This window comes from Rhinatrema bivittatum, chromosome 5, assembly GCF_901001135.1.
Source record: "Rhinatrema bivittatum chromosome 5, aRhiBiv1.1, whole genome shotgun sequence".
NCBI lineage: Eukaryota > Metazoa > Chordata > Amphibia > Gymnophiona > Rhinatrematidae > Rhinatrema > Rhinatrema bivittatum.
In genome coordinates, this window is record NC_042619.1 from 53,419,592 (window position 1) to 53,441,812 (window position 22,221).

The following is a 22,221-nucleotide window of genomic DNA, read 5'->3' on the forward strand; positions in this document are numbered from 1 at the left end:
AATAGAACCAGTCCCCTCTTTCAACAGGGGCAGGAGTTCTATTCCCGGTACTTTCTAATCCCAAAAAAGTCAGGTGGCTTTCGTCCAATTCTGGACCTTCGCGTCCTAAACAAGAATCTACAAAGAGAGAAGTTCAAGATGGTAACCTTGGGTTCGCTACTTCCTCTTCTACAAAAAGGAGATTGGCTATGCTCTCTAGATCTCCAGGACCGCATACACACACATCTCAATTATTCCATCTCATTGCAAATTCCTGCAATTCTTGGTCGGTCCTCGTCACTTTCACTATCGTGTCCTACAATTCGGCCTAGCGTCTGCTCCACGAGTATTCACCAAGTGCCTCGTAGTAGTTGCCGCCTTTCTCAGAAGTCAGGGTGTCCATGTTGCCCCTTATCACGACTCAACCGGCCGCATTGGCGTCCTTGCGTCTCACTCTTCATACCCTGATCTCCCTAGGGTTTCTAATCAACTATCCCAAATCCAAGATAGTTCCATCTAAAACCCTAGCCTTTATAGGGGCCGACCTAAACACAATACAGGCGAAAGCTTTCCTTCCTTAGGATCGGGCTTTCACCCTAGTCTCTCTGGCGCATCATTTACAGACTCGAGTATCCTCAACTGCTCGTCACTTCCTCATACTGTTGGGCCACATGGCGTCTGTGGTGCATGTCACTCCGATGGCCCACCTAGTCATGAGAGTTATGCAATGGACCTTAAAATCCCAGTGGTTTCAGGGTTGTCAACCAATGCCCAACATTATTCATGTTACCACACAGCTCCGACTATTGCTGGCCTGGTGGATGCAACACTCCAGTTTACTTCAAGGCCTTCCATTTCAAGCTATGGAACCTCAAATTACCTTGACAACAGATGCCTCCAACCTAGGGTGGGGTGCTCATGTCAGCGACCTGCAGACTCAGGAAATCTGGTCTCCAGAGGAAGCCAAACACCAGATAAAATTCCTGGAGCTTTGGGCAATCAGATATGGCCTCAGAGCCTTTCAGGATTGCCTTTCAAACAAGGCCATCCTGATTCAAACCGACAATCAGGTGGCGATGTGGTACATCAACAAGCAAGGGGGAATGGACTCCTACCTCCTGTGTCAGGAAACTACACAGATATGGTCGTGGGCCCTTTCCCACTCGATGTGCCTCACAGCCACCTACTTGCCGGGCGTGAATTGCAGGCATTAGTTACCTACCTACCTTACACTAAAATTCTGCATGACAGGGTAGTGCTCTGCACTCACCCTAAATTTTTGCTGAAGGTAGTGTCGGAATTTCATTTTAACCAATCTATTATCCTACCTACCTTTTTTCTCAGGCCCCATGCAAACCCAGGAGAACAGGCTCTACTTTCTTTGGACTGCAAACATGCTCTAGCCTTCTATCTAGACTGCACGTTGACACACAGGAAAACCACTCAATTGTTTGTGTCTTTCAATTCCATCAAATTGGGAAATCCTGTGGGAAAGCAGACCCTCTCCTCCTGGTTAGTGGACTGCATTTCTTTTTGCTACCAGCAAGCAGGCATTCTGCTACAAGACCGTGTAAAAGCACACTCTGTCAGGGCCATGGCGACATCAGTAGCGCACCTACGTTCGGTGCCGCTTGCTGATATTTGTAAGGCTGCTACCTGGAGTTCTCTCCATACTTTCGAGCACATTATTGCTTAGATAAGACTGGCAGGCAAGATTCCATCTTTGGCCGGTCTGTTCTACGCAATTTGTTTTCAGTATAACTTCAGAAACATTCTTCCACCGACCCGTTCAGGGTTTAGGATGCCCTCCTAATCAAATTTCCACCCCTGTTGTTGTGCCTATTGCATGTCTTTGGGTGCATTTGGTGCATTGCTCGGGCATCCTCAGCTCGGTACTCACCCATATGTGAGGACTACCATCCGGCTTGTCCTGTGAGAATGCAGAGTTGCTTACCTGTAACAGGTGTTCTCACAGGATAGCAGGATGTTAGTCCTCACGAAATCCACCCGCCACCCCGTGGAGTTGAGTTCGCTTACGTTTTCTTATTTTATTTTTCGTATGTACTTTTACTATAAGACGAGACTGAAGGGGGACCCCTGCTGGATGCAGGATTGGTGCATTCCTGGGCATGCCCAGTAGGTGCCAGTCAAAATTCTAGAAACTTTGACAAAAATGTTCCGTGCTTGGGCTCCATCCTGTGATGTCACCCATATGTGAGGACTAACATCCTGCTGTCCTGTGAGAACATCTGTTACAGGTAAGCAACTCTGCTTTCTGGCATAATGCAGAGGTGTTTCCAGGAATGAAATTAGGTCAGGGAAGGTAATAACACACGTAGTTTGCTTCATAAAATGTACCCACAGAAAAAGCAGCACAAATCTCTGTGGGTACTTTATCCTATGGCAAACCCTTTGAGGTCAAAACTAACTGTGATATTTACATCATTGTAGGGAGTTTAATTATTGCCCTATAATGTAGATACCCAAACCCTAATAGATACAGTATATAACATATGGCAAACTAATTGTGACTGATGTAAGAGAAAGAATGTGCGGGAGAATAAAATTCCTTTCACAATATTGTCTCTTCTGTTTTTTTTTCACACAGCTCCAGTACTTTTCTCCCCTAGCAATTTCCCCTAGCTTTCTTTTCCCCTCTGCGCACAGCCCCATTTTTTTTATTGCATATCCCCATTCCCTGGACTCTTCCTTACCTGCAGTTGTAGCTCTTAAAGGCCCAGCCCTCTTTTACTCCGACAGTCCCTGCTCCTACAACCCCTCCAACTAAGAACTGCAGTTCCCTCAGCCCCCCCCCCTCCCCTCCCTCTCAAGTAATATCTGAGGTTTTCCCAAGCTGCCCATCACATTCAGGTAAGAACTGCTTCCCACTCTAGCCTCAGCTGACAGACTAGTTTTTACTTCTGTTATCCGCTGTTCTAGGTGACAGTAGAAACAAAGATTTTTTCACAGGCAGGCTAACAGCTGCATTTCCAGTCACTGCACTCCTGTGAAACACTTTTTGCTGGGTTAACAGGAGCTGCAGATGGGATAACCTGTGGTGTCCCATTAAATTGTAGGTAATCTTGTAGGACTTGGAACTGCAGCCTAACAGTGCAGGCTGCATACTGTATGTTTTGCAGGAGAGGAGCATCAGAAGTTCAGCTGCTAGTATAAGATAATGGTCTCCTCTTCTGCTAATGAGTAGCAAAGAGCTTCATGGATGTACTTAAAGAACTGCATACAGCTCAGGAGCCTGATTGCAGACCCCAGACATGGGCTCAAGCTTTCTTTTGGTCAGAGCTCCATTTGATCTCTGCTTTGGAGATTTGTAGGGTGGCTACTTGGGTTTCCTTGTATTCCTTCGTAAGGCATTGTCACTTTTCAGTGATTTAGATACTACAACTTCTCTAATTTTGTTGTTTCCTTGATGAGAAATTTGTATCAGGATTAGATCCTGATGAAGTAATTCAGATGAGTGCATTACTCAATGAACTTTAATTTTATATTTTCTGTACTAAAATACTACCTCACTATCTTCTTTTCCTTTAGATTGACTCTGTGGCCAGGATTTGCTGTTTCAGTCATGCAGTTTGAGAACAGCCTGATGTTAACTGCTGATGTGAGCCACAAAGTCCTACGTAGTGAGACGGTTTTAGACTTCATGACCAACATGTATAATAGAATAGGCCCACAACAATTCATAGACACCTGTCAAAAGGAGCTTCTTGGTCTTATTGTTCTGACAAGGTAAAGAGAAAACAGGACCTTATTATAGTGTTATTGCCAGTGGCTGCACAAGGCATTTCACCTCAGTTGCAGTGGCTTCCATGTAGTTTGTCTTTTCTACTCGTAGGTAAAGCCTTGGGGCATCAGATTTATGACAATTGCTTAAACTTCATTTAAGAAAACATCATGTTTATCTGGCTTTTCTTATATATTGTTGATTCCTTTCAGTTAGGCTTGGTATGACTTTTTTATTTCCAGAAGCTATTGTCATATGATTGGGTGAAATTACTTATCCTCTTTTCAATGTATTAAAGATTAAAAATGTGTTACTTTATTGACACCTGAGTTTATGTATGGTGAATCCCAGCATCACAGCCAAACCATAATCTGTAGCTAGACATAATGTAAATATTATACCTTCAAATCACCTGTGTTGCCCAAATTACTTGAGTTTCTCAAATTACTTACTAATAATGTTCATTCTGTGATTACAACAGCTTAGTGCAATCACATAAACCACCCTCTTCTCTTTCTGGGAATAATTTTGTATTAGTTTTCTTTTATATACTGCCACATCAAACTGGTGCTCAGGGTGGTACAGTGTGGTTCAGTATAGATGGTAACAAATAGTATTACAGTAATGGTAATACAAATAACGGTATAGATCAAGAAGATAATGGTAAAATGAATTTCTTTGATATTCTTTAAACTGAATGGTATTTGGTCATGTTACTTGGATTGCTTCCTGCACATACTCAGTTTATGCTGGAAAGCTTTCCAGATACACTGATGAAGATGAAGATGCAGGCTGTATAGCACACATGTGTGACTCCAGTGAGCAGCTGTCATCAAAGATTGAACTTTACAAGTAAGTAATTTGACTTTTACTGAAGTTGATGAATATCTTTCTATTGAACATTTTTCTGATTCTTGAATAAAGCCTATTAAAGGGTAGATCTAAAATAATGGAACTCTGTTTTTTAATAGTACAAGTTGAGACCCACTAATTTTTAAAGAAAGGTTGGAATGCTTAGGTGAAAAATGAACAGAGTTGTATTCAGGAAAGTATATTAACAAATGCAGGGCCTCATTTACTAAGCATTTTCCCCATAGACACCGAATGAGAGAAAAGCCTTATTAATCAGGCCCACAGTTAGTGCTGGACTACCTTCTCAAATAGACCTGGGAAACTTATTCCTGTCAGGGTTTTCTTTTAGCCTGTCTTTTCCCAACTACCCACCACCACCAATGCTTGGGCCCTTCTGTTTTCCTTCTTCCTCTGGCCATTCCTTGCCAAGCCCTTGGATCCTCCCTGCTCCCCCTTCCCGCCAATGCCTTTTGTCCTGTCACTTCTTTTCAGATCCTCCCTACACCTATATAGAAACATGATGGCAGAAAAAGACCGTTTGGCAATCTAGTTTGCCCATCCACCCAGTTAATTTATAGGTGGATTTACTAAGCTGTGATAAGACCATATCATGAGTTAAAGAGCATGTAACGTGTTAAATGCTATTTATTGTATGAAAGAATAAAAGATTCCTCCTTTCCTCCCAGGAAAATGAGCTGCCTTGCATGCAAATGCCTGCGTAAAATTGCCTGATGCATGCAAAGCAGCTTATGCATAGGCAGTATCATGGTAATAAATTAACATGGCTAGCTTAGAAAAAAGTCATCCACATTATTTTATTGCATTTAAGGGAGCTGAGTTACTTTCCCGAGAAAGCATCGGGATGCTAACGTGAGTCCCCGCTGCTCCTATGGGAAAATAAAAGGGCTAGTGGCCCAAAAAAATAGCCTTCCCCCAAATAAGGAAAATCGCCTTGGGGGAGGGGTCGAAGGCAAGCCCTGCCTATCGTGTCCCCGTCCCGCCACGTACCAAAGTGGCACTGGTCCTCCCAGAATTAAAAAAATGACATGTGGAAACAAACCATTCCCCATCCCCTCCCTTAAAACTCAAAAAATAAGTCCAATGTCATAGCCCCCCTTCCCAAAAAATTGACCCGACTGGTCTGGTGGAGAGCAGGTGGACCCCTACCCTTACCCCCTAACCCCAGTTTCTCAAAATGAAATCTTTGATGCTCAGTGGAGGGCCCGGAATACCTTGCCTTTTCTCTATCAACTATATAACTATATATATAAAACCCTTTTTTTCCCCCATTGTGACCAAACTTTATCTTTAAATTGCATTTGTTAAAACTCTAATGTCATTCTCCTAATGTAAACCATTATGATGGCAAAACCGAATATACGGTATACAAAACATGTTAAAATAAATAAATATAGGTGTGCATTTATCAACAGGTCCCTTGCTTGGGGGCTCTTCATCATTTGTTGCAGTGGATTGGAACAAATTGGAGGTATTAAACCAGGAAGCTCCTCCTTCGAGTCAACCAGAATCTCCTCCTGGTTCATCGTCTTCATCATTAGAGTCCTGGGTTACTGACCCTATACTGACAAAGGTAAAGGTATAGGGTCAGTAACCCAGGACTCTAATGATGAGTCTATGGACATACTCTCTGATCCTCTTTCAGATCCTCTGGACCACATCTCACTACTGGAGGATCTGACCTATTCTAAGTTTGTGGAAAAGATGGGTATTTCATTGGACATCTATGATTGCAAAGATAAAGACCCCCAATCCAAGTTCCTGGGGCTTCTTCAAATACTGGACACTCCAGTTGAATCATCAGCCCTTCCAGTTTACAACATTGATAGTGCTATACAGATAAGAATGTAGGAAACTTCCATTTCAGCCACCCCCAACCACTAAGACGTTAGACCTCTAATTCAGAGTCTAAAATCACCAGGCTTTGGTGTTGTCCAGCTGCCTCACCAGTCTGTAGTAGTTGAATCTACTATGAACATGCATGAACATAAGATATGCATACTGGGTCAGTCCAAGGGTCCATCAAGCCCAGTATCCTTTTTACAACAGTGGCCAATCCAAGTCACAAGTACTTGGCAAGTACTAAACATCAAATAGATCTTACCCAACAACAAGCAGTGGCTATTCCCTGTTGATTAATAGCAGTGTATGGACTTCTCCTCCAGGAACTTATCCAAACCTTTTTAAAACCCCGCTACAATAACTGCCTTAATCACATCATTTGGCAATGAATTCCAGAGCTTAATTATGTGTTGAATGAAAAACTTTTTTCCGATTTGTTTTAAATGTGCTACTTGCAAACTTCATGGAGTCCCCCCTAGTCCTTGTATTATCCGAAAGAGTAAATAATTGATTCACATTTACCCGTTCAAATCCTTACATGATTTTGTAGACCTCTGTCTCTTCAGCTGTTGCTTCAGCTGTCTCTTCACCAAGCTGAACAATCCTAACCTCTTTAACCTTTCCTCACAGTTCCATGCCCTTTATCATTTTGGTTGTCCTTCTCTGTACTTTCTTCAGTGCAACTATATCTTTTTTGAGATGCGGCGACCAGAACTGCACACAGTATTCAAGGTGCGGTCTCACCATGGAGTGATACAGAAGCATTGTGACTTCGTCTATTTTATTTGCCATTCCTTTCCTAATAATTCTTAACATTCTGTTTGCTTTTTTGATCACCACAGCACACTGAGGCAATGATTTCAATGTAATATCAATTATAACGCCCTGATCTTTATCCTAATATGGAACCTAACATCATATAACTAGAGCATGGGTTATTTCTCCCTATATGCATCACCTTTCACTTGTCCACATAATATTTTATCTGCATAAGGACACCCAATCTTCCAAGTCTCGCAATGTTCTCTTGCAATTTATCACAATCTGCTTGTGATTTAACCTGTGGCGTAGCCATGGGCGGGCCATGGCCCACCCACTTTTGGCTCAGGCCCAGCCAATCAGGTCTTCCCAACACCAAATGAGGTCTGAAGAATGGCTGCTGCGGACTGAAGAAGAAGAAGCCCGCCAAAGCAAGACTGCCATGGGAGTCCATCCCCGTTGTGGTGAAGAAGGTCCCACTGAAGCAAGGCCGTCACGAGAGCCCATCCCTGAGGCGGCAAAGAAGATGACCCATTGATGTAAGGCCTCAGTGGGAGCCCATCACCGCAGCAGTGAAAGAGTGAACTCGCTGGATTAAGGCCGCCATAGGACTCCATCCCTACAGCGACAAAAGAAAGGGTTTGGTGGTGAGGCCCAGTGCTTGCATGTGAGAATGGGAGCCTGAGTGTGTGGGTGTGTGTGAGAATGGGAGTCTTAGTGTGGGGGTAAGAATGCAAGCCTGGGTTGTTTGTGTGTGTAAAAATGGGAGCTTTGGAGTTTTGTGTGTGAGAATGGGAGCCTGGGTGTTTTGTGTGTGTGTGTGTGTGTGTATGTAATAATAGGAGCCTGTGTGGTTTGCGTGTGCAAGAATGGGAACTTGTGTGTGTGAATGGAAGCCTGGGTGTATATGTGTGTGTGAGAATGGTAGTGTAAGTGTTTATCTGTGTAAGAATGGGAGCCTGGGTAGTTAGTGTGGGTATGTATGAGAATGGGAGCCTGTGTGTGTGGGGGGGGGGGGGGGGGGGAATGTGAGCCCGGGTTTTTGTATGTGAGAATGGGAGCCTGGGTGTTTTTTGTGTGTGTGTATGTGTTAGAATGGGAGCCTGAGTGTGTGAGTGAGAATGAGCTTGTGTGTGTAAGGGAGTCTGTGAGAGAAAGCACGAGACTGTATGTATGTATGTGTTAGAGAGGAAGGGAAGAAGATAGGATAGAGAAGAAACCCTGGAGAAAGAATTAAGAAAAGATTTTCAAGGGGAAAGTGGAAAAAAGAGACTAGGAGCAACTGATTAGAAAAATAAAAAACAATAAAGGTTAAAAATCTTTTTGATGTTTTAGCAATTGGAATATGTCATCTTTGGGTTTGTGCATTTCTTATTTTTGTTTTTTGCTCTTTAAAGTTCCACTGTACAGGATATGGTTTCTCAGGCTTTCTATTTCAGTTTTGTTTGCATGTTTCTATTTCTAAATTTGTAGTCCCTTATTTATGTATTAGGTAAGGGTCAGTCTGTGTTCTTCCTGTGTGTGACTGAGATACAGTATTTCTGCTAGCATGTAGTTTCTCTGTTGGGATTTGTAGCAGTCCGGCTTGCCCCAGTAGGTGGTATATTAATGTTCTAGGGTCTGGTATAGTATTTAGATTGCTGCTTTTTCATAGGGTTGTGCTTATTTGAGTTCTGAGAGTCAGTGCTGTGATTGTATGGTATGGCAAGGATCTAGGAGACTTGTTTCAGGGTTGTGTATTACTTCACAAAATGTTTAGCAGTGGAGGGAGTCTTTTTTTCCGTTGATACGCAGGCTGAATTAGCCATGCTGCATGGTTTACATCATCAGGATGCACTAGGCAGAGATGTCTCTCAAAGCATAAAGGTTTTGCCCTACTGGGCATGCACGATAGCTCCTGCACAAGTGAGCCTTCCAGAAGTCTTCTCAGTATTTTTTCATCCACGCTTTGCACAGATGTGGATTCTGCCTCTCATTTCTTCTTGCTTCAGTGACCTCAAACAGCACTTTTCAGTACTATTATGTCTCAGAAGAAAACTGCTGGGTTCAAGAACTGTAGTGGCCATATAATGTCCATCACGGATGGCCACAACTGTTGCTATTTGTGCTTGAGCCTGAACCAAGATCAAACCAATTGCTGCAATTACAGCAGAGTGTCCCACAGGGCACAGAGGCTGCGACTGGGAAAACAGCAAGGCTCCAAATGGAAGAAGCCTCCAGACAGTCATCTGCTTCTCCTTCAACATCATCGGGAGAGATAAGAGAACCTTCTCGCTCTGCCCAGTTCTCTCTGAGACAGCCTTGTCCTCACCAGCAAGAGCTTCATACGGCTTCTGCAGGGATGCTTCCCGTTACAGGGCAATGCTGCATGGGTCACAAAATGACACATCAGGCAATTAATCTGCCTGTGTCGAAGCCGACCCCCAATGCCAAAGCTGACACATAATGCGTCAAAGGCACACTCTCCACCGAGGACCATGCATTAGGCATTGACAACACCACATTCCGTGCTGAAGACGGGGCACACGGTGCAAAGATTAATCGTGGCGCTGATGATGGTGCACACGATGCAAGTGATGGTGCACATGACAAGTACGGTGCAGCACACAAAGCAAACTGTGCCAAAGACACATTTGACGCATGCAATAAAGAAGACTGTGCAAAGGATACACATGACATCTCAAATGACACATAAAACTGTGCACGCAGAGCAAAATATGGCGCATGTTCTGCACCAAAAATCCAAGGCCCCGAAACCGCCCTTTTCTTAAGAGGAGGAGACAAGGAATGAACTCTTCTCCACCTACAGAGGAGAATCAGTCCCCAGCCCATTCTTCTCCAACCTCAAGCTCAACAGTGGAATGCTTTTTCACTCCCACTTCTCCAGAGCCTGTTCATGAAGAATGGCAAGAACCCATCCCACCCTTGGGTACTCCCAATCCATTGGACATATTAGCGGCTATTCCATCACCAAAAGTTCCAAGGACTGCGTATTGTCCCATCACTGCGCCACAACTGCTACCACGAACCCAGGTTCCATTGTTCCCGCCTAGCTTATGGCAGCAAGAGCTCAGGTTGCCTACTTTTCAGCCCATCTGCTCTATTTTTCCTCTTATACCAGTCTCTACATGGGATAAGGAAGACATGGAACAAGGAGACTCTATTCACCATTCTCCTAATAGAGGTTCTCAACAAGTGATGGATCAAATCACTGACATTGTCTGCAATTTTTTCTCTTCTCTATTTCCACAAGCCACGCCTCCCACGTTTCCCTAAGTGTATCCCATATATTCAATGGAGACGATACCATCGGAGCTGGGGATGCCCCAGTCACCAAGACCTGTCTCTTTCAAACATCACAGGAGGAGCTCCCTCCTCCATCTCCACCTTCTAGGGATTCTTCACTATTATCCCCGAGATCAGAGAGTCTTATGCTACCATGCCTGGGGGAGTCTCAGTTTGTAACACAAAATATCCATTCAACTCCGTTTATCCCAATTTATTCCCACAAATGTACTTCTATGAGATCCTGATTTTTTTCTTTCTATTTTACTATGAATTTTGTTATATTTACCCCACCACTTCGTGATTTTATTATTTTTCTAAAAAAATTTTAAAGATGGAGGTGGATGTCTCATTCAATGACTCACTCAATTAACTTCAAATCCATTAAGTTAATGTTGGTCCAAATCATATATTGTAATCATTGACATTCCGCCCTACTATCCTATTTTTTTTATTCAAAAATCTAAAAATCCCATTTGTTTCTTTTAACTTTATTTCAATCTAGCAAAGTGCTTAGTTAAATTTCTTAAATTTCTTTCCCGTCATTTACTTAACTTAGTGCTGTATCATCTCTGTTCAGTGTCCTCCCAACAAGGCCTTGTTTTGAAACATCCAAGTTTCTTCTTCAGGGGAGATAATGATACGATGTTCCTCCTTCAAATGTTATCTTGCACTGCGATGGTTTTTCCTCTTGTTCCTATCCCTACCTCTTTTATATTCTTCCTACTACACCAAAAACAACCAATCAGATCCTCCTATTCAACCACTTCACGATAGCCAATCAAGCTCTTCATTAAGTCCATAATGAATTACTGAGTTCAATCTAAAAATCCATCTCTGTTCCTGATGATTTAACCTAGCTGCATAGTCTCCTCTCCTTACTGATTGCATCACTTGTTCAATCACAGTCCAACGGAGTTCGTCAAACTTATGTTGTACGTCTAAGCAATGTTGAGCTATGGTTGCCGATACAGTTCCAGTGTTCAAACGTGAATGGTGTTCCACCAATCTCGTTCTTATCTGCCTATTAGTCCTGCCAACGTACACTTTTGGGCACGGACATATTATAGCATACACTACATTTGTTGATCTACAATTTGTTTGATGTCTTCTTTTGACATGTACTTTAGATACCGGGTCTTGCCATGTTTCTCCTTCTATTGTCTGTTCACAAAAATCACAACTACGGCACTTTTCATTTTTGCCCTTCGATGTTGTGTTTCGTTTGTCTATATCGGTATGTACTACTTTATCCCTAATATTCGACCCCCGAGTTGTTACAAAATGCCTTCCAGCGGAGGGGTGGAAGCAAAAATAGTAATGGAATTCAATAAAGCCTGGGATAAAGCACAGAGGATCCCTAGTGGCAAAGTGAAGGGAAAGCTAGAGAGCAACCGGGGTCTTATAATGCCAGAATAATGGGATCTTTATCTGCCATCTTATTCTGTTTCATAGAGGAGGTGCTGTCTTATTTTGTATCAGTAAGACTTAAGGGTACATGCTAAAGTGTATTTTTCTGCTTTTCTTTCATTCCTCCCTTGGCACTTGTAGGGAAACCCACATTATCATTTCCAGCTAAGAGGAAAAAAGGAGCCAATTAAATGCTATTTGGTGATACATGAGGTGGAGCACACTGTCTTGCCAAATTTTCATGATTTGTGGTACTAAATTATACCCATGGACAGCAGATGTCATCTCCAAAGCTAAATTCTTGACAATTTTAATTTCAGATAGTAGCTATTGTATGGATTATCAGCGAGGCATAAGAATCTTATCTCCACAATTTACTCTGTCCAAACCTCTAATGGGCCAGTCTACTAAATGTTTTCTCTCATTTTGTGTCTGAGGAAAATGCTTACTACATGGATTCCTTAATGATGTGTTAGCTTGACCTTATGAGTAGAAAATACCACAAAAATATTCTTCATGAAAGTTATTTTCACTTGCATTGTTTTAGATATGTTCTGTTTATATGATGCAGCTTTTGATAGAATTTTATGGGTACAAATTGGTTGTGCAAATACATTTGTTATGTTTTTAGTTTATTCAGACCATTTCAGTTCTCATTTTCACTGAATCACCCTCCTTACCTGAGTCTTCAAAATACTGTTGTTTATTTCTGTTTGTCCATTTATTATCTGGCCAGCCAGTCAGTACCCCAACTCCAGTCAGTCAATCTGCAGCAGTGAATGTGGAGGAGGCACATTATTCCTTTCCTCCCTAGAGGTGACCTACTGTCAAGCACTTCCCTGAGACTTCCTGCCTGGCAGAGCTCAGCTGGAGCCAGTTAGTAGATGCAATGATGGCAAACCTATATTTTTTCTTTGCAAGCAAAGCAAGTACTTTAGTAGCCTTTAGCTGATGCTGTGATTTTGATCTTCTAATTATGTTTTTTTCCATTTTTTTACCTCTGTCAAAATGCTGATAAAGACACCAACTCATAATTCATACTGTTTGCTTTCTAATTCCTTTGATCTCTACTTGATCTACCTATAGGAAGCCATTGTTTCTCTCACTTCTTTCAGTTGGGCTGCCGTTGATCTGCATTGTGCCCTAGAATCCTGATTTTAACACTTACACATTTACCTTTAATTATTGGCACGTCAATGTTTTTAATTCACTTTCTTAAGTTTGCTATGTAGCTGTTTGTGCTAATCCATTACATGTACCAGTGCAGTGCCTGCACGTAGTTCTGATGAGGATTTCTATGGCAGCTATTACGAGAGTGGATCCTTGGGCCGGCGGAGTAGGGAACCAATGGGGAGGAGCCCCAGAGGGCCCTTCCGACGGCAGGCGAGGCTATAGGAGAGCCGAGACCCTCTCGGGACCTTCACCACTACCAGCCCTCGGGTACCGGGGCCGGCTGGACTTTTGTGGGGTCTCAGGCTGGAGGTGAACTAGTCTGCAGGCAAGGACATAGGTAGAGGGCGTACCTCGTAGCGAAACTGGCAAGGGTCTTGGTAGGCAGCGTATCTCGTAGTCAGGCAGGCAGGGGTCTTGGCACGGAGAGGCAGAAGACAGGAAACAGATAACAGACGGCAGATCCAAACAGGAACTGGAGCCAGGAGTAGCCAAGGCAAGGCCTGAGAAGCAGGCCCTGGCTTAAATACCTGCAAGTTTGGGAGGAGGAGTCCGGGCCCTCCCGCGGTGACCCCCCTGAAAAGGGGTCAGGTGGCACGCACGTGTGCCTGGGAAGCAGGGTATCAGGAGGAAGGCCAGATTAGGAGCTGCCGGCATGCCGTCCTGCACGCGGCGTCAGCATGACGGTCCGGAGGGAGGGCTGCGGTGCGGCTTGCTGGCTACGAACTCCGGCTGAAGCAAGTTTCCCGGGTCCGAGGAGACAGAGTCGGCCGAGCCAGTAGGTAGGTGGGGGGGGGGGGGTCTGGCTGCGTCCCATTCGGCCGACTTTTGCAACAGCAGCTCCACAATTTATGTAGATTCATAATGATGAGAAAGGCAGAGTAGGAGTTTTTAAAATGTAAGTCAAAGAGTTTATACCCAGACAGAATCTGAGATTTGAATATTTCCCCATGCTACCCAGCTAAATTTTATCCTGATAACTAATTACCTGCCCAAAATTTTGCCAGATTAAAAGAAGCAGTAATGGAGGAATTCTGGAGAGTGGTTACTGGCAAACAAATTGACGAAAGTTTGCCTGCTATGTCTGGTTGGGAAAAATACCTGTCCTAAAATTACCCTAAAAACTTCATCTAGATAATTTAACCAGTATATTCCACTGAATATCTGGATTATTACCCAGGTTACATTTCCACTCTGCGGCCCACAGAATATTGACCTCTTAAGAGGAAAATAGGGATTTTAACCCTAGTTTATATCTGCCAACTGAATTTTCAACTTTTTTTGTTTAGTTTGCTAATGCCATTGCTATAAATCCAAACTTCCTTACTTGCTGCGAACACAATTGATCCTGAAAATAATTAACAATGAATATAATGAAGTTATTTTTATGGTGGAAACAAGGAGTTGTACAGAAGCTCTGCAGTTATAAGGTAGTTTCTTGACATAGTCCAGCAATATATATCCTTTTATTTCTTAAATATGTAGACAGTAAATATATTATTATAATAATTAATTATGATTTAGAAATTTCCACCTGAAAAGGAATTCTATTTGAAGCTAATTCTGTGAGCACATGTATACTCAAATTTTGTGTGCTTGCTGCATCTACTTGTTCGTTGCTTGACAGAGGCAGCAAAATAATATATTTTAGAATTCTTATGTATCTGGAAAAAAAAAACCCCCTTATTTTTTGTCAGGTATAATAACAAAACTTACCGGATTGATGACATGGATTGGTCTGTGAAGCCAACTAATACATTTCAGAAACGTGATGGTACAGAAATAACCTATGTGGACTATTACAAGCAGGTAAGCTGTGTTGTTGACATCATTAATGTAGTCAAAAGCCAAAGAAGAACTAGTGGTATGAATGGTGCCTTTTGACTGCTGTATATTTTCATTGTAGTTGATAATCTTCCTATAGAAGCAGAAACATGTATTTTATTTAATTTTTTTTATTTGCAATGTGTACATCGCATTCAAGAAAAGTTTATTTATTTATTTGTAAACTTTTATATATCGAAGTTTAGCAAAATAAGTCATTCTATCAAAAGAAATCAGTCTATAATATAAAGGAGGGGCAAAATCATGTTTCAAAGAAAATATCAATTATCACAACTTACATAAAAGTCAAACCAGGAGTAGAAGTAGGTATAGCAGATGAAGCAGGGAGTATTCCAGCAGTTGGCTTAGAATTCAGGAACATAAAGGTCCATACGTAGTCTGTCAGCCAATCTGCATTCATTTCCAGTCTAAGCCCCGCCCACTCTTTGCTCACACCCCTCCCACCCCTAACTCCACCCACACCTCTTCCACCCCAAGGAAGTCAATGGAGTGGCCCCTCCCATGTCCAGCCCCAAACCAAACCCCCTATGATGTCACTGGTATGACCGCTGGAAGTCCAACCGTCATCACACCCCCAAAAATGCTCCCTTCCTGGAACGTCATCAGAAATGTCCCTGTCACTTTTAATGATAGAGTTAGAAGCAGGTTTTTTTCTAGCCCCTCTTTTTTAAAAGTTACTAGCTGTGTCGTGACAGGAAGCTTTCTCTCATTCTGTACACAGTGACAGGGAGAATCTCTTTCTTCTCACAGGACAAGCAGGATGGTAGTCCTCACATATGGGTGACATCACAGGACGGAGCCCTGTACGGAAAACTTTTCTGTCAAAGTTTCTACAAAGCTTTGACTGACACTGGCACACTGAGTGCACTGAGCATGCTCAGCCTGCAATTATCCCTGTGAACCACAGGTGTCTCCCTCAGTCTTCTTTTTTCTGCTCTGCAGTAAGCATAGTGGTTAGGAGCTCTGAGAAATTCTAACACTTTTTCCACACGGAAATACTTAAACTTCACAAACACTTTTCCCTGCATGGGTCTTCCTTTGCGTACGTTTATTCAACGCTCGGTGTGTACTATGCCCTGTTTTTTTGGTCGGTTCCTGTCACCTCCCTGGTCTGCCAACCGACTGCAGCCTTCCCTCTCCTTATGTTTTCAGTTAGTACGGGTACACATAGCCTGCAAGTGTCCCTCTGTGACACTCTGGTTATTAGCGCTAGTGGGACAGGGACTTCCACGGTTTCCGTTGCCGTCAGGGCCCCTTTCGAGATCAGGTCCTTCGATTTCTTCAGTACCCTCGCGCAGTCGATGCCCCCATCGCTACCATCAGTACCCTCTTTAGACCGTCCTTGTTTCTTCGACTGACCTCTTTTGGACTCTGGCTCTGACGCTTCACTCGGACACTCTCTTCTGGCCTGCTTGGAATCCGACTGTGGCCTCCACTTGTCTAGACCCACAGGCGCTGCCTGTTTTGTCTGGAGAACCTTCCTGAACTGTTGCCTCCCTGAGGTCTCCGGAGCTTCCAGCTCGGGTCTAGTCCATCCTCTCCGCATCAGCCGCGCACCCTTGCTTGTGGTGGGCACACCCCTCCGCTACCTCTCTGGGAGACCACCAGAGGCCCACCTAAGTCCAGGCGGTCCGGGTACCCAAGGGCTCAACCTGCGGAAACCCAGACTGTTATTGGTGAAGCTCCAGTTAGCCTCTGTCTCCTTGTGTGCTCCGCCTCCTAGTGGCAGGCGCGCTCTGGGTCCGACCAGAGGGCCATACCAATCCTGACGCCAGCCCAAAGGTTCCACCTCCAGCGCAGCAGCTAAGCCCTGTTTTAAAAAGGGGGCTCAAGTTAGTCTGTCAAATACTAAAGGGAAATTTGAAAAAGGTCATGCGCAAACATGGACAGATGAGATATTTATAATGAATGTCCTAAACAAGGGGCTGAAAACAGTGAACAAGATACAAGATTATGGTGAAGAAGCCGTTCATAGTTGTTTTTATCCTCAAGAATTATTGAAAGTCAGCCCTCGACAGGATAGAATATACTGCATTGATAACATTCTAAAGGTAAAAGTGGGAAGTAGGAACAAGCAATGTTTTGTGAAATGGCGGGGGTGGCCTGAAAAATGTAACAGTTGGATAAAAACCATCAGCGATTTTAAGACGTTTGATTTGAAAAGGCCTTATATCATAAAAAAAGAAAAAATGAATGAAGGGGGTTTATATATAAGATGCCTAGTAACATCTCTGTGGGGATATTTCCACAAAATTCCAGCTCTTATTTCACGATACAATTAGCTAAGCCTTTGGACTCACAGGGACCTTAGGAAGTTGGGTTGGTGGAAATACAGTTCCCACATACATGGGATAATATTAAAGAAGGAAAAATTTGATTCCAAAAAGTCGTGTCACCTATTACTTGAGGGAATCATTACAGTATAACTGCTAAATTCAATAAACAATGAATGAAAACAAACATTAAAATGTATCACAAAAATGTAACATCAAATGTACGGTGAAATTGAGCTGTTACATATATTGTCATCTGACACAAACATTGAGAACTAACTCTATTGTAAAAATCATTCACACACATGCATTTACACTTGCAAATACAGCTACAAAGTACAATATGAGAGTTACACCTTACTGTGAAAACATATGAAAATTGAACAAACAGCAAAAAGCTCAAAGTAGAACTTCTCTCTTCTCAAATAGAACAACTGTATCACTTCAATCAAATATAACAACGTTTCACTAGAAGATAATGTGATTAAACATCAAGAAATAAACAGTGTAACAAATTGTAAAATGTTTAAACATTATTGCCTATTTTATAATGCTACAAAAAAAACTCCTCAATGCTAGATTGCAAATAGATGTCCTAAATAGGTAAACCAGGTCTCAGTGTTTGCAGCTAATAAATTGCGTCCCACATCACAGTGTTTCAAGTTGATGAATTACTTCCCACTGTTACAGACTGATGAATTACATCCCAACAAAGATAGAATTCTCTTTGTTTCACCACATGGGTTTCCTCGGGATATTTATCAACAGGCTTAGATTATGGTGCAGTTGTCAGGCAATATCAGATTAAGGCAAACCTAAGAAAAATTGCCCAGCACAACTGACATCTATATATGGAATACAAATATACACTGATTAGCTGAAAAAAGAATAAGAAATAAATTGAATGTAAAACTATTATCTTTTATCTTGTATGTCTTTTGTAGTCATGACAGTATATTCAAAAAATATTTAGGAGTGAAAACGATCTCTCCCTGACTATCTGAAAAATAAAATTTATGATTATTGTGTTGATGCATATTGTATTAGAGCTGTTAAATCATAAAATCAATGGATGTACAATTTTACCTCTAGTTCATGGATTGTTTAGAACAGGGGATGTAACGCGGTGTGGCACAAAACTTCAATGCAGTTTTAGCTGTTGTGTCCAATTACAACATAGTATGAAATGTTTAGAATTTCAAAGTACTTAGAAAATCTAATGGCTAAACAAAAAAGAAAATAATTGAATTTACAAATACTTTCAAGAGAATTTAAGCAAATATAAAGAATACTCCAGAGGAAATGTCGAGCCCAGTACTCACCAACTTCTGCCAGAACATAGTGCTTCTAAAAAAAACGCCGCAGCTGTATGTTGAAACAAGGCTGTATTTATATAACCGACGGCCAATTGGAACCACAAGAAGCCCTGTGTCATAATAACCAAATAATGGAGCTTAATAGAATAATCACTTGAGTAATCAAAAAACAAAACTGAAGACCATGGGAAAAATAAAAAGTATGGCAAAATAGAAAACTGACTGCCATTACAAAAAAAAACCAGGAAAGTGGATACCAAAAAATTGAATAAAACAGATGACTGCTATAATTAAATGAAGGTTGAAAAAAAGGGATAATAAAACAATGTGCAAAAGATGCCGTGTACTAAGCACTCCATTATAAAGCAGTGCACTCTATAAAAGTGCATAAGAATACTCTATAGTTCTGCATAAAATTTAAAGATGATCTTGTGTGACCAAAAGGAAAGAATTACAGGGGGAAAATCATTGATTAAAGTTCATATTAATGATAGCCATTCTATCTCATGATTGAGTCCAAAAGGAGAAAGAGTATTCCATTGGAAAATAAATCTCTGCTCGACCTGTACTAAAGTCTTGGAAATATCTCCTCCTCGAGTACTATCTGTTGAATCACAAAAAAATTAATGTCAGACTCGCAGTGTTGCATAGTGGTCCAGTGTTCTACTAAAGGGGCTTGTTCTTTATTGGTACATATGCAGCTTAGATGTTCTTTAATATGAGTGCCCATATATTTAATTGAAATGATACAATTGTTCTCTTCTCAAATAGAAGTTCTGCTTTGAGCTTTTTGCTGATTGTTCAGTTTTCATATGTTTTCACAGTAAGGTGTAACTCTCATATTGTACTTTGTAGCTGTGTTCGCAAGTATGAATGCATGTATATGAATGATTTTTACAATAGAGTTAGTTCTCAGATGTTTGTGTCAGATTATAATATATGTAACCGTTCAATTTCACTGTACATTTGCTATTACATTTTTGTGATACATTTTAATAAGTTTGTTTTCATTCATTGTTTATTGAATTTAGAAGTTATATTACAATGATTCCTTCAAGTAATAGATGATAATATTAAAGAAGACCATAAGTATGTTGTCACCCTGGGAGAAGGAAGCATGGAGCATGAAGCATCATTTTATTGTACGAAAAGGGTATTCAAAGCCTAGTGGACCAAATGAGCCATGACATGAATAGTCTCCTTAAACCCATGCCACCACAAATCTTTTATGACCCCAATATCCAAAGAGTCAAATTAATATCAGAGGACAATGCAGTAATTTCTGCAGAGGGTGATTTGGCGACCATTTTGGGGCTAGAAGCTAAAACGAATATGCAGCGCTTGCTATTTCCAACAGATACCATGGGAGGGTTTAATATGCTATACCTGTACACAGATATTGTAGAACACCAGCTGGTAGGAGATCATTTTGTGCAGCTACTTTGCTGTGTTCCCACTAAAACGGGTAAGGATGAGTTTATCACCTTCACTTATAAGCCACATAATGTCCTTGTGAACAAGCAGCACACAGACACCTTAACGTTTGAAATAGTCAGACCAGAACCAACACATCTCATTTAGCTATGGGAAATTGATCCTTAAGCTACACTTGCGACCCTGGAAAGTTGTTTTTTAAAATGGTTGTGGTTAAAGACTATGGGGACTCTGACGCATGCAGAAATTATTATGCAGGCAGGCCGGTCACAATCTTTTGGGGTATTACGGGGCTCAGGTCATGTACGAGGCGGGGATAGGTGGTGTGTTTCATAGTCTCTTTAGAAAAGCAATACCTCTTTTGAGTTGGAGTTTGAGATTGTTAAACTACATGTGAAAAGTGCAGCAAAAAACATTGCCAGAGATGTTATGGGCTATGTCACAACAGCCATTCTGAATAAAATGAACAATAATACAGAACAGGAGGGGTCAGGATTAGTGGTTATTAGAGCTGTTGAAAGAGAACCAATCAACAAAGGCCTCCTGAATCTTTTAAACAAAGAAGCTCAAACACGCCAAGTCTCCAAAGACTAACTGCAAGGCTAAGAAGAGAAACATCTCCACCAGGAAGCAAGATATATTCTAAAACACTATGGGGCAGATTTTCAAAGGCTACATGCGTAACCCGAGAAAATCTACCCCTGTGCGCGCCAAGCCTATTTGCATAGGCTCAGTGGCGCGTGCAAGCCCCGGGATGCACGCATGTCCCGGGGCTCTGAAAAAGGGGCGTTCCGGGGGCGGGACCGAGGCCTCCGGAACAGCCGCCGTGCTGGGGGATGGCGCGCCGGCAGCTGGCCGGTGCGCGCAAGTTACGCCTGCCCAGAGGCAGGCGTAACTTCAGCGATAACGGTAGGGTTTTTTTTTTTTTTTAATAGGGCTGGGGGGCGGGTTAGATAGGGGAAGGGAGGGGAAGGTGGGGGGGGGGGGGGGGGGGCGGAGGGAACAGAGGAGGCCTGTGCGGCTTGGCACGCGCAAGTTGCACAATTGTGCACCCCCTTGCGCGTGCTGACCCTAGATTTTATAACATGCGCGCGAACAAATCTACACCCGCGCGCAGGTTTGAAGATCTGCCCCTATGGCTTTTGAAGATGAGGGGGTCTGAAGAATGCTTGAAATCAGAATTGGATCTGTTTCAGCTGGCCCCCACACAAACCAGCATAGAAAAAAAGTATTTATGTGGAAATTCTGCTATTATCTACCTTGTCAGAAATAGCCCCTTTAGATTTTTATATCGTCGAACATGGCGAGGATTACCTGGATTTTTAGACAACCCTTTTCTGTACCTGACCTGTAAAATTGTGAAAGAAGATGGGGCAGATCTTGATGTAGGGGCCAAAGTAGCTCTCATGAACTATCCCGTAGCCTCTGGTTTTAGTCAACTGGTTGTCACTCTCAGAGACAGACTCATTAGTCAGAGCAACAACTGCTACCCTTACAGAGCCCTCATAGAGCTGCTTTTCAATTATGGTGAAGGACCTCTCAAAACACAATTTACAAGTGGTCTGTTTTATAAAGACACAGCCAAAAACCACGAAGTGAGAGACTTGGGGCCTCGTAATGTCGATTTTAACGAAAGAGCTTTTTTTTTTTTACAGCAGCTAGCCATAAAGTAGAGCTTCTGGGGCATTTACATATCGATCTGTTTTTTCAAGAAAAGCTGCTCATAAATGGCATAGATGTGAAAATTAAGCTAACAAGGAACAAAGATACATTCTGTTTAATGAGCAGCGATGCTGATGAGCACTACAAACTATTTTATCTGCAGCCCTCTTTGTAAGGAGAGTGAAAATAAAATGTCCCCGGGAGTGCATTTGGGGCATGCAGAAGCTCTACTAAGATCTAATGCTAAGTATGTGGTGAACTGCGTAGGGCTGAAAGTCTTTAGCATACCTGCTGGCACCGATGTGACTAACCAGGAAAACCTGTTTTTGGGACAGTTACCCAAACTTTATCGTATTGGGGTTTGTGAATAACGACACTTTTAGCGGTAATTACACTAAAAACCCCTTCAATTTTAAACATTACGATATTAACTTTGCTGTGCTGTATGTGGATGGTGAGCAAGTCCCCGGGAAACCTCTCTAACTGGATTTTGAGAATGGATGCTGTGTCAGAGAATACATGCAGCTGGTTCAAGCGATGGGTAAACATTTGAAAGACAGTGCTCTGTTGATTGATCATCACGAGTTTTACCAAAGTTATACCTTACTGGCCTTTGACATATCACCCAACTAGG

At 42.2% G+C, this 22,221-nt stretch overlaps 1 protein-coding gene across 3 annotated transcripts in view; it reads left to right on the plus strand.

Annotated features, from left to right (window-relative positions):
- Positions 1 to 22,221, plus strand: part of PIWIL4 (piwi like RNA-mediated gene silencing 4) — a 379,756-nt gene that overhangs the window by 103,587 nt on the left and 253,948 nt on the right. For all 3 annotated transcript variants that reach the window (XM_029602363.1, XM_029602364.1, XM_029602365.1), the window contains exons 8-9: positions 3,529 to 3,726; positions 14,755 to 14,866. In XM_029602363.1, the coding sequence (XP_029458223.1) occupies positions 3,529 to 3,726; positions 14,755 to 14,866 (310 nt within the window). The remainder of the gene's footprint in view (positions 1 to 3,528; positions 3,727 to 14,754; positions 14,867 to 22,221) is intronic.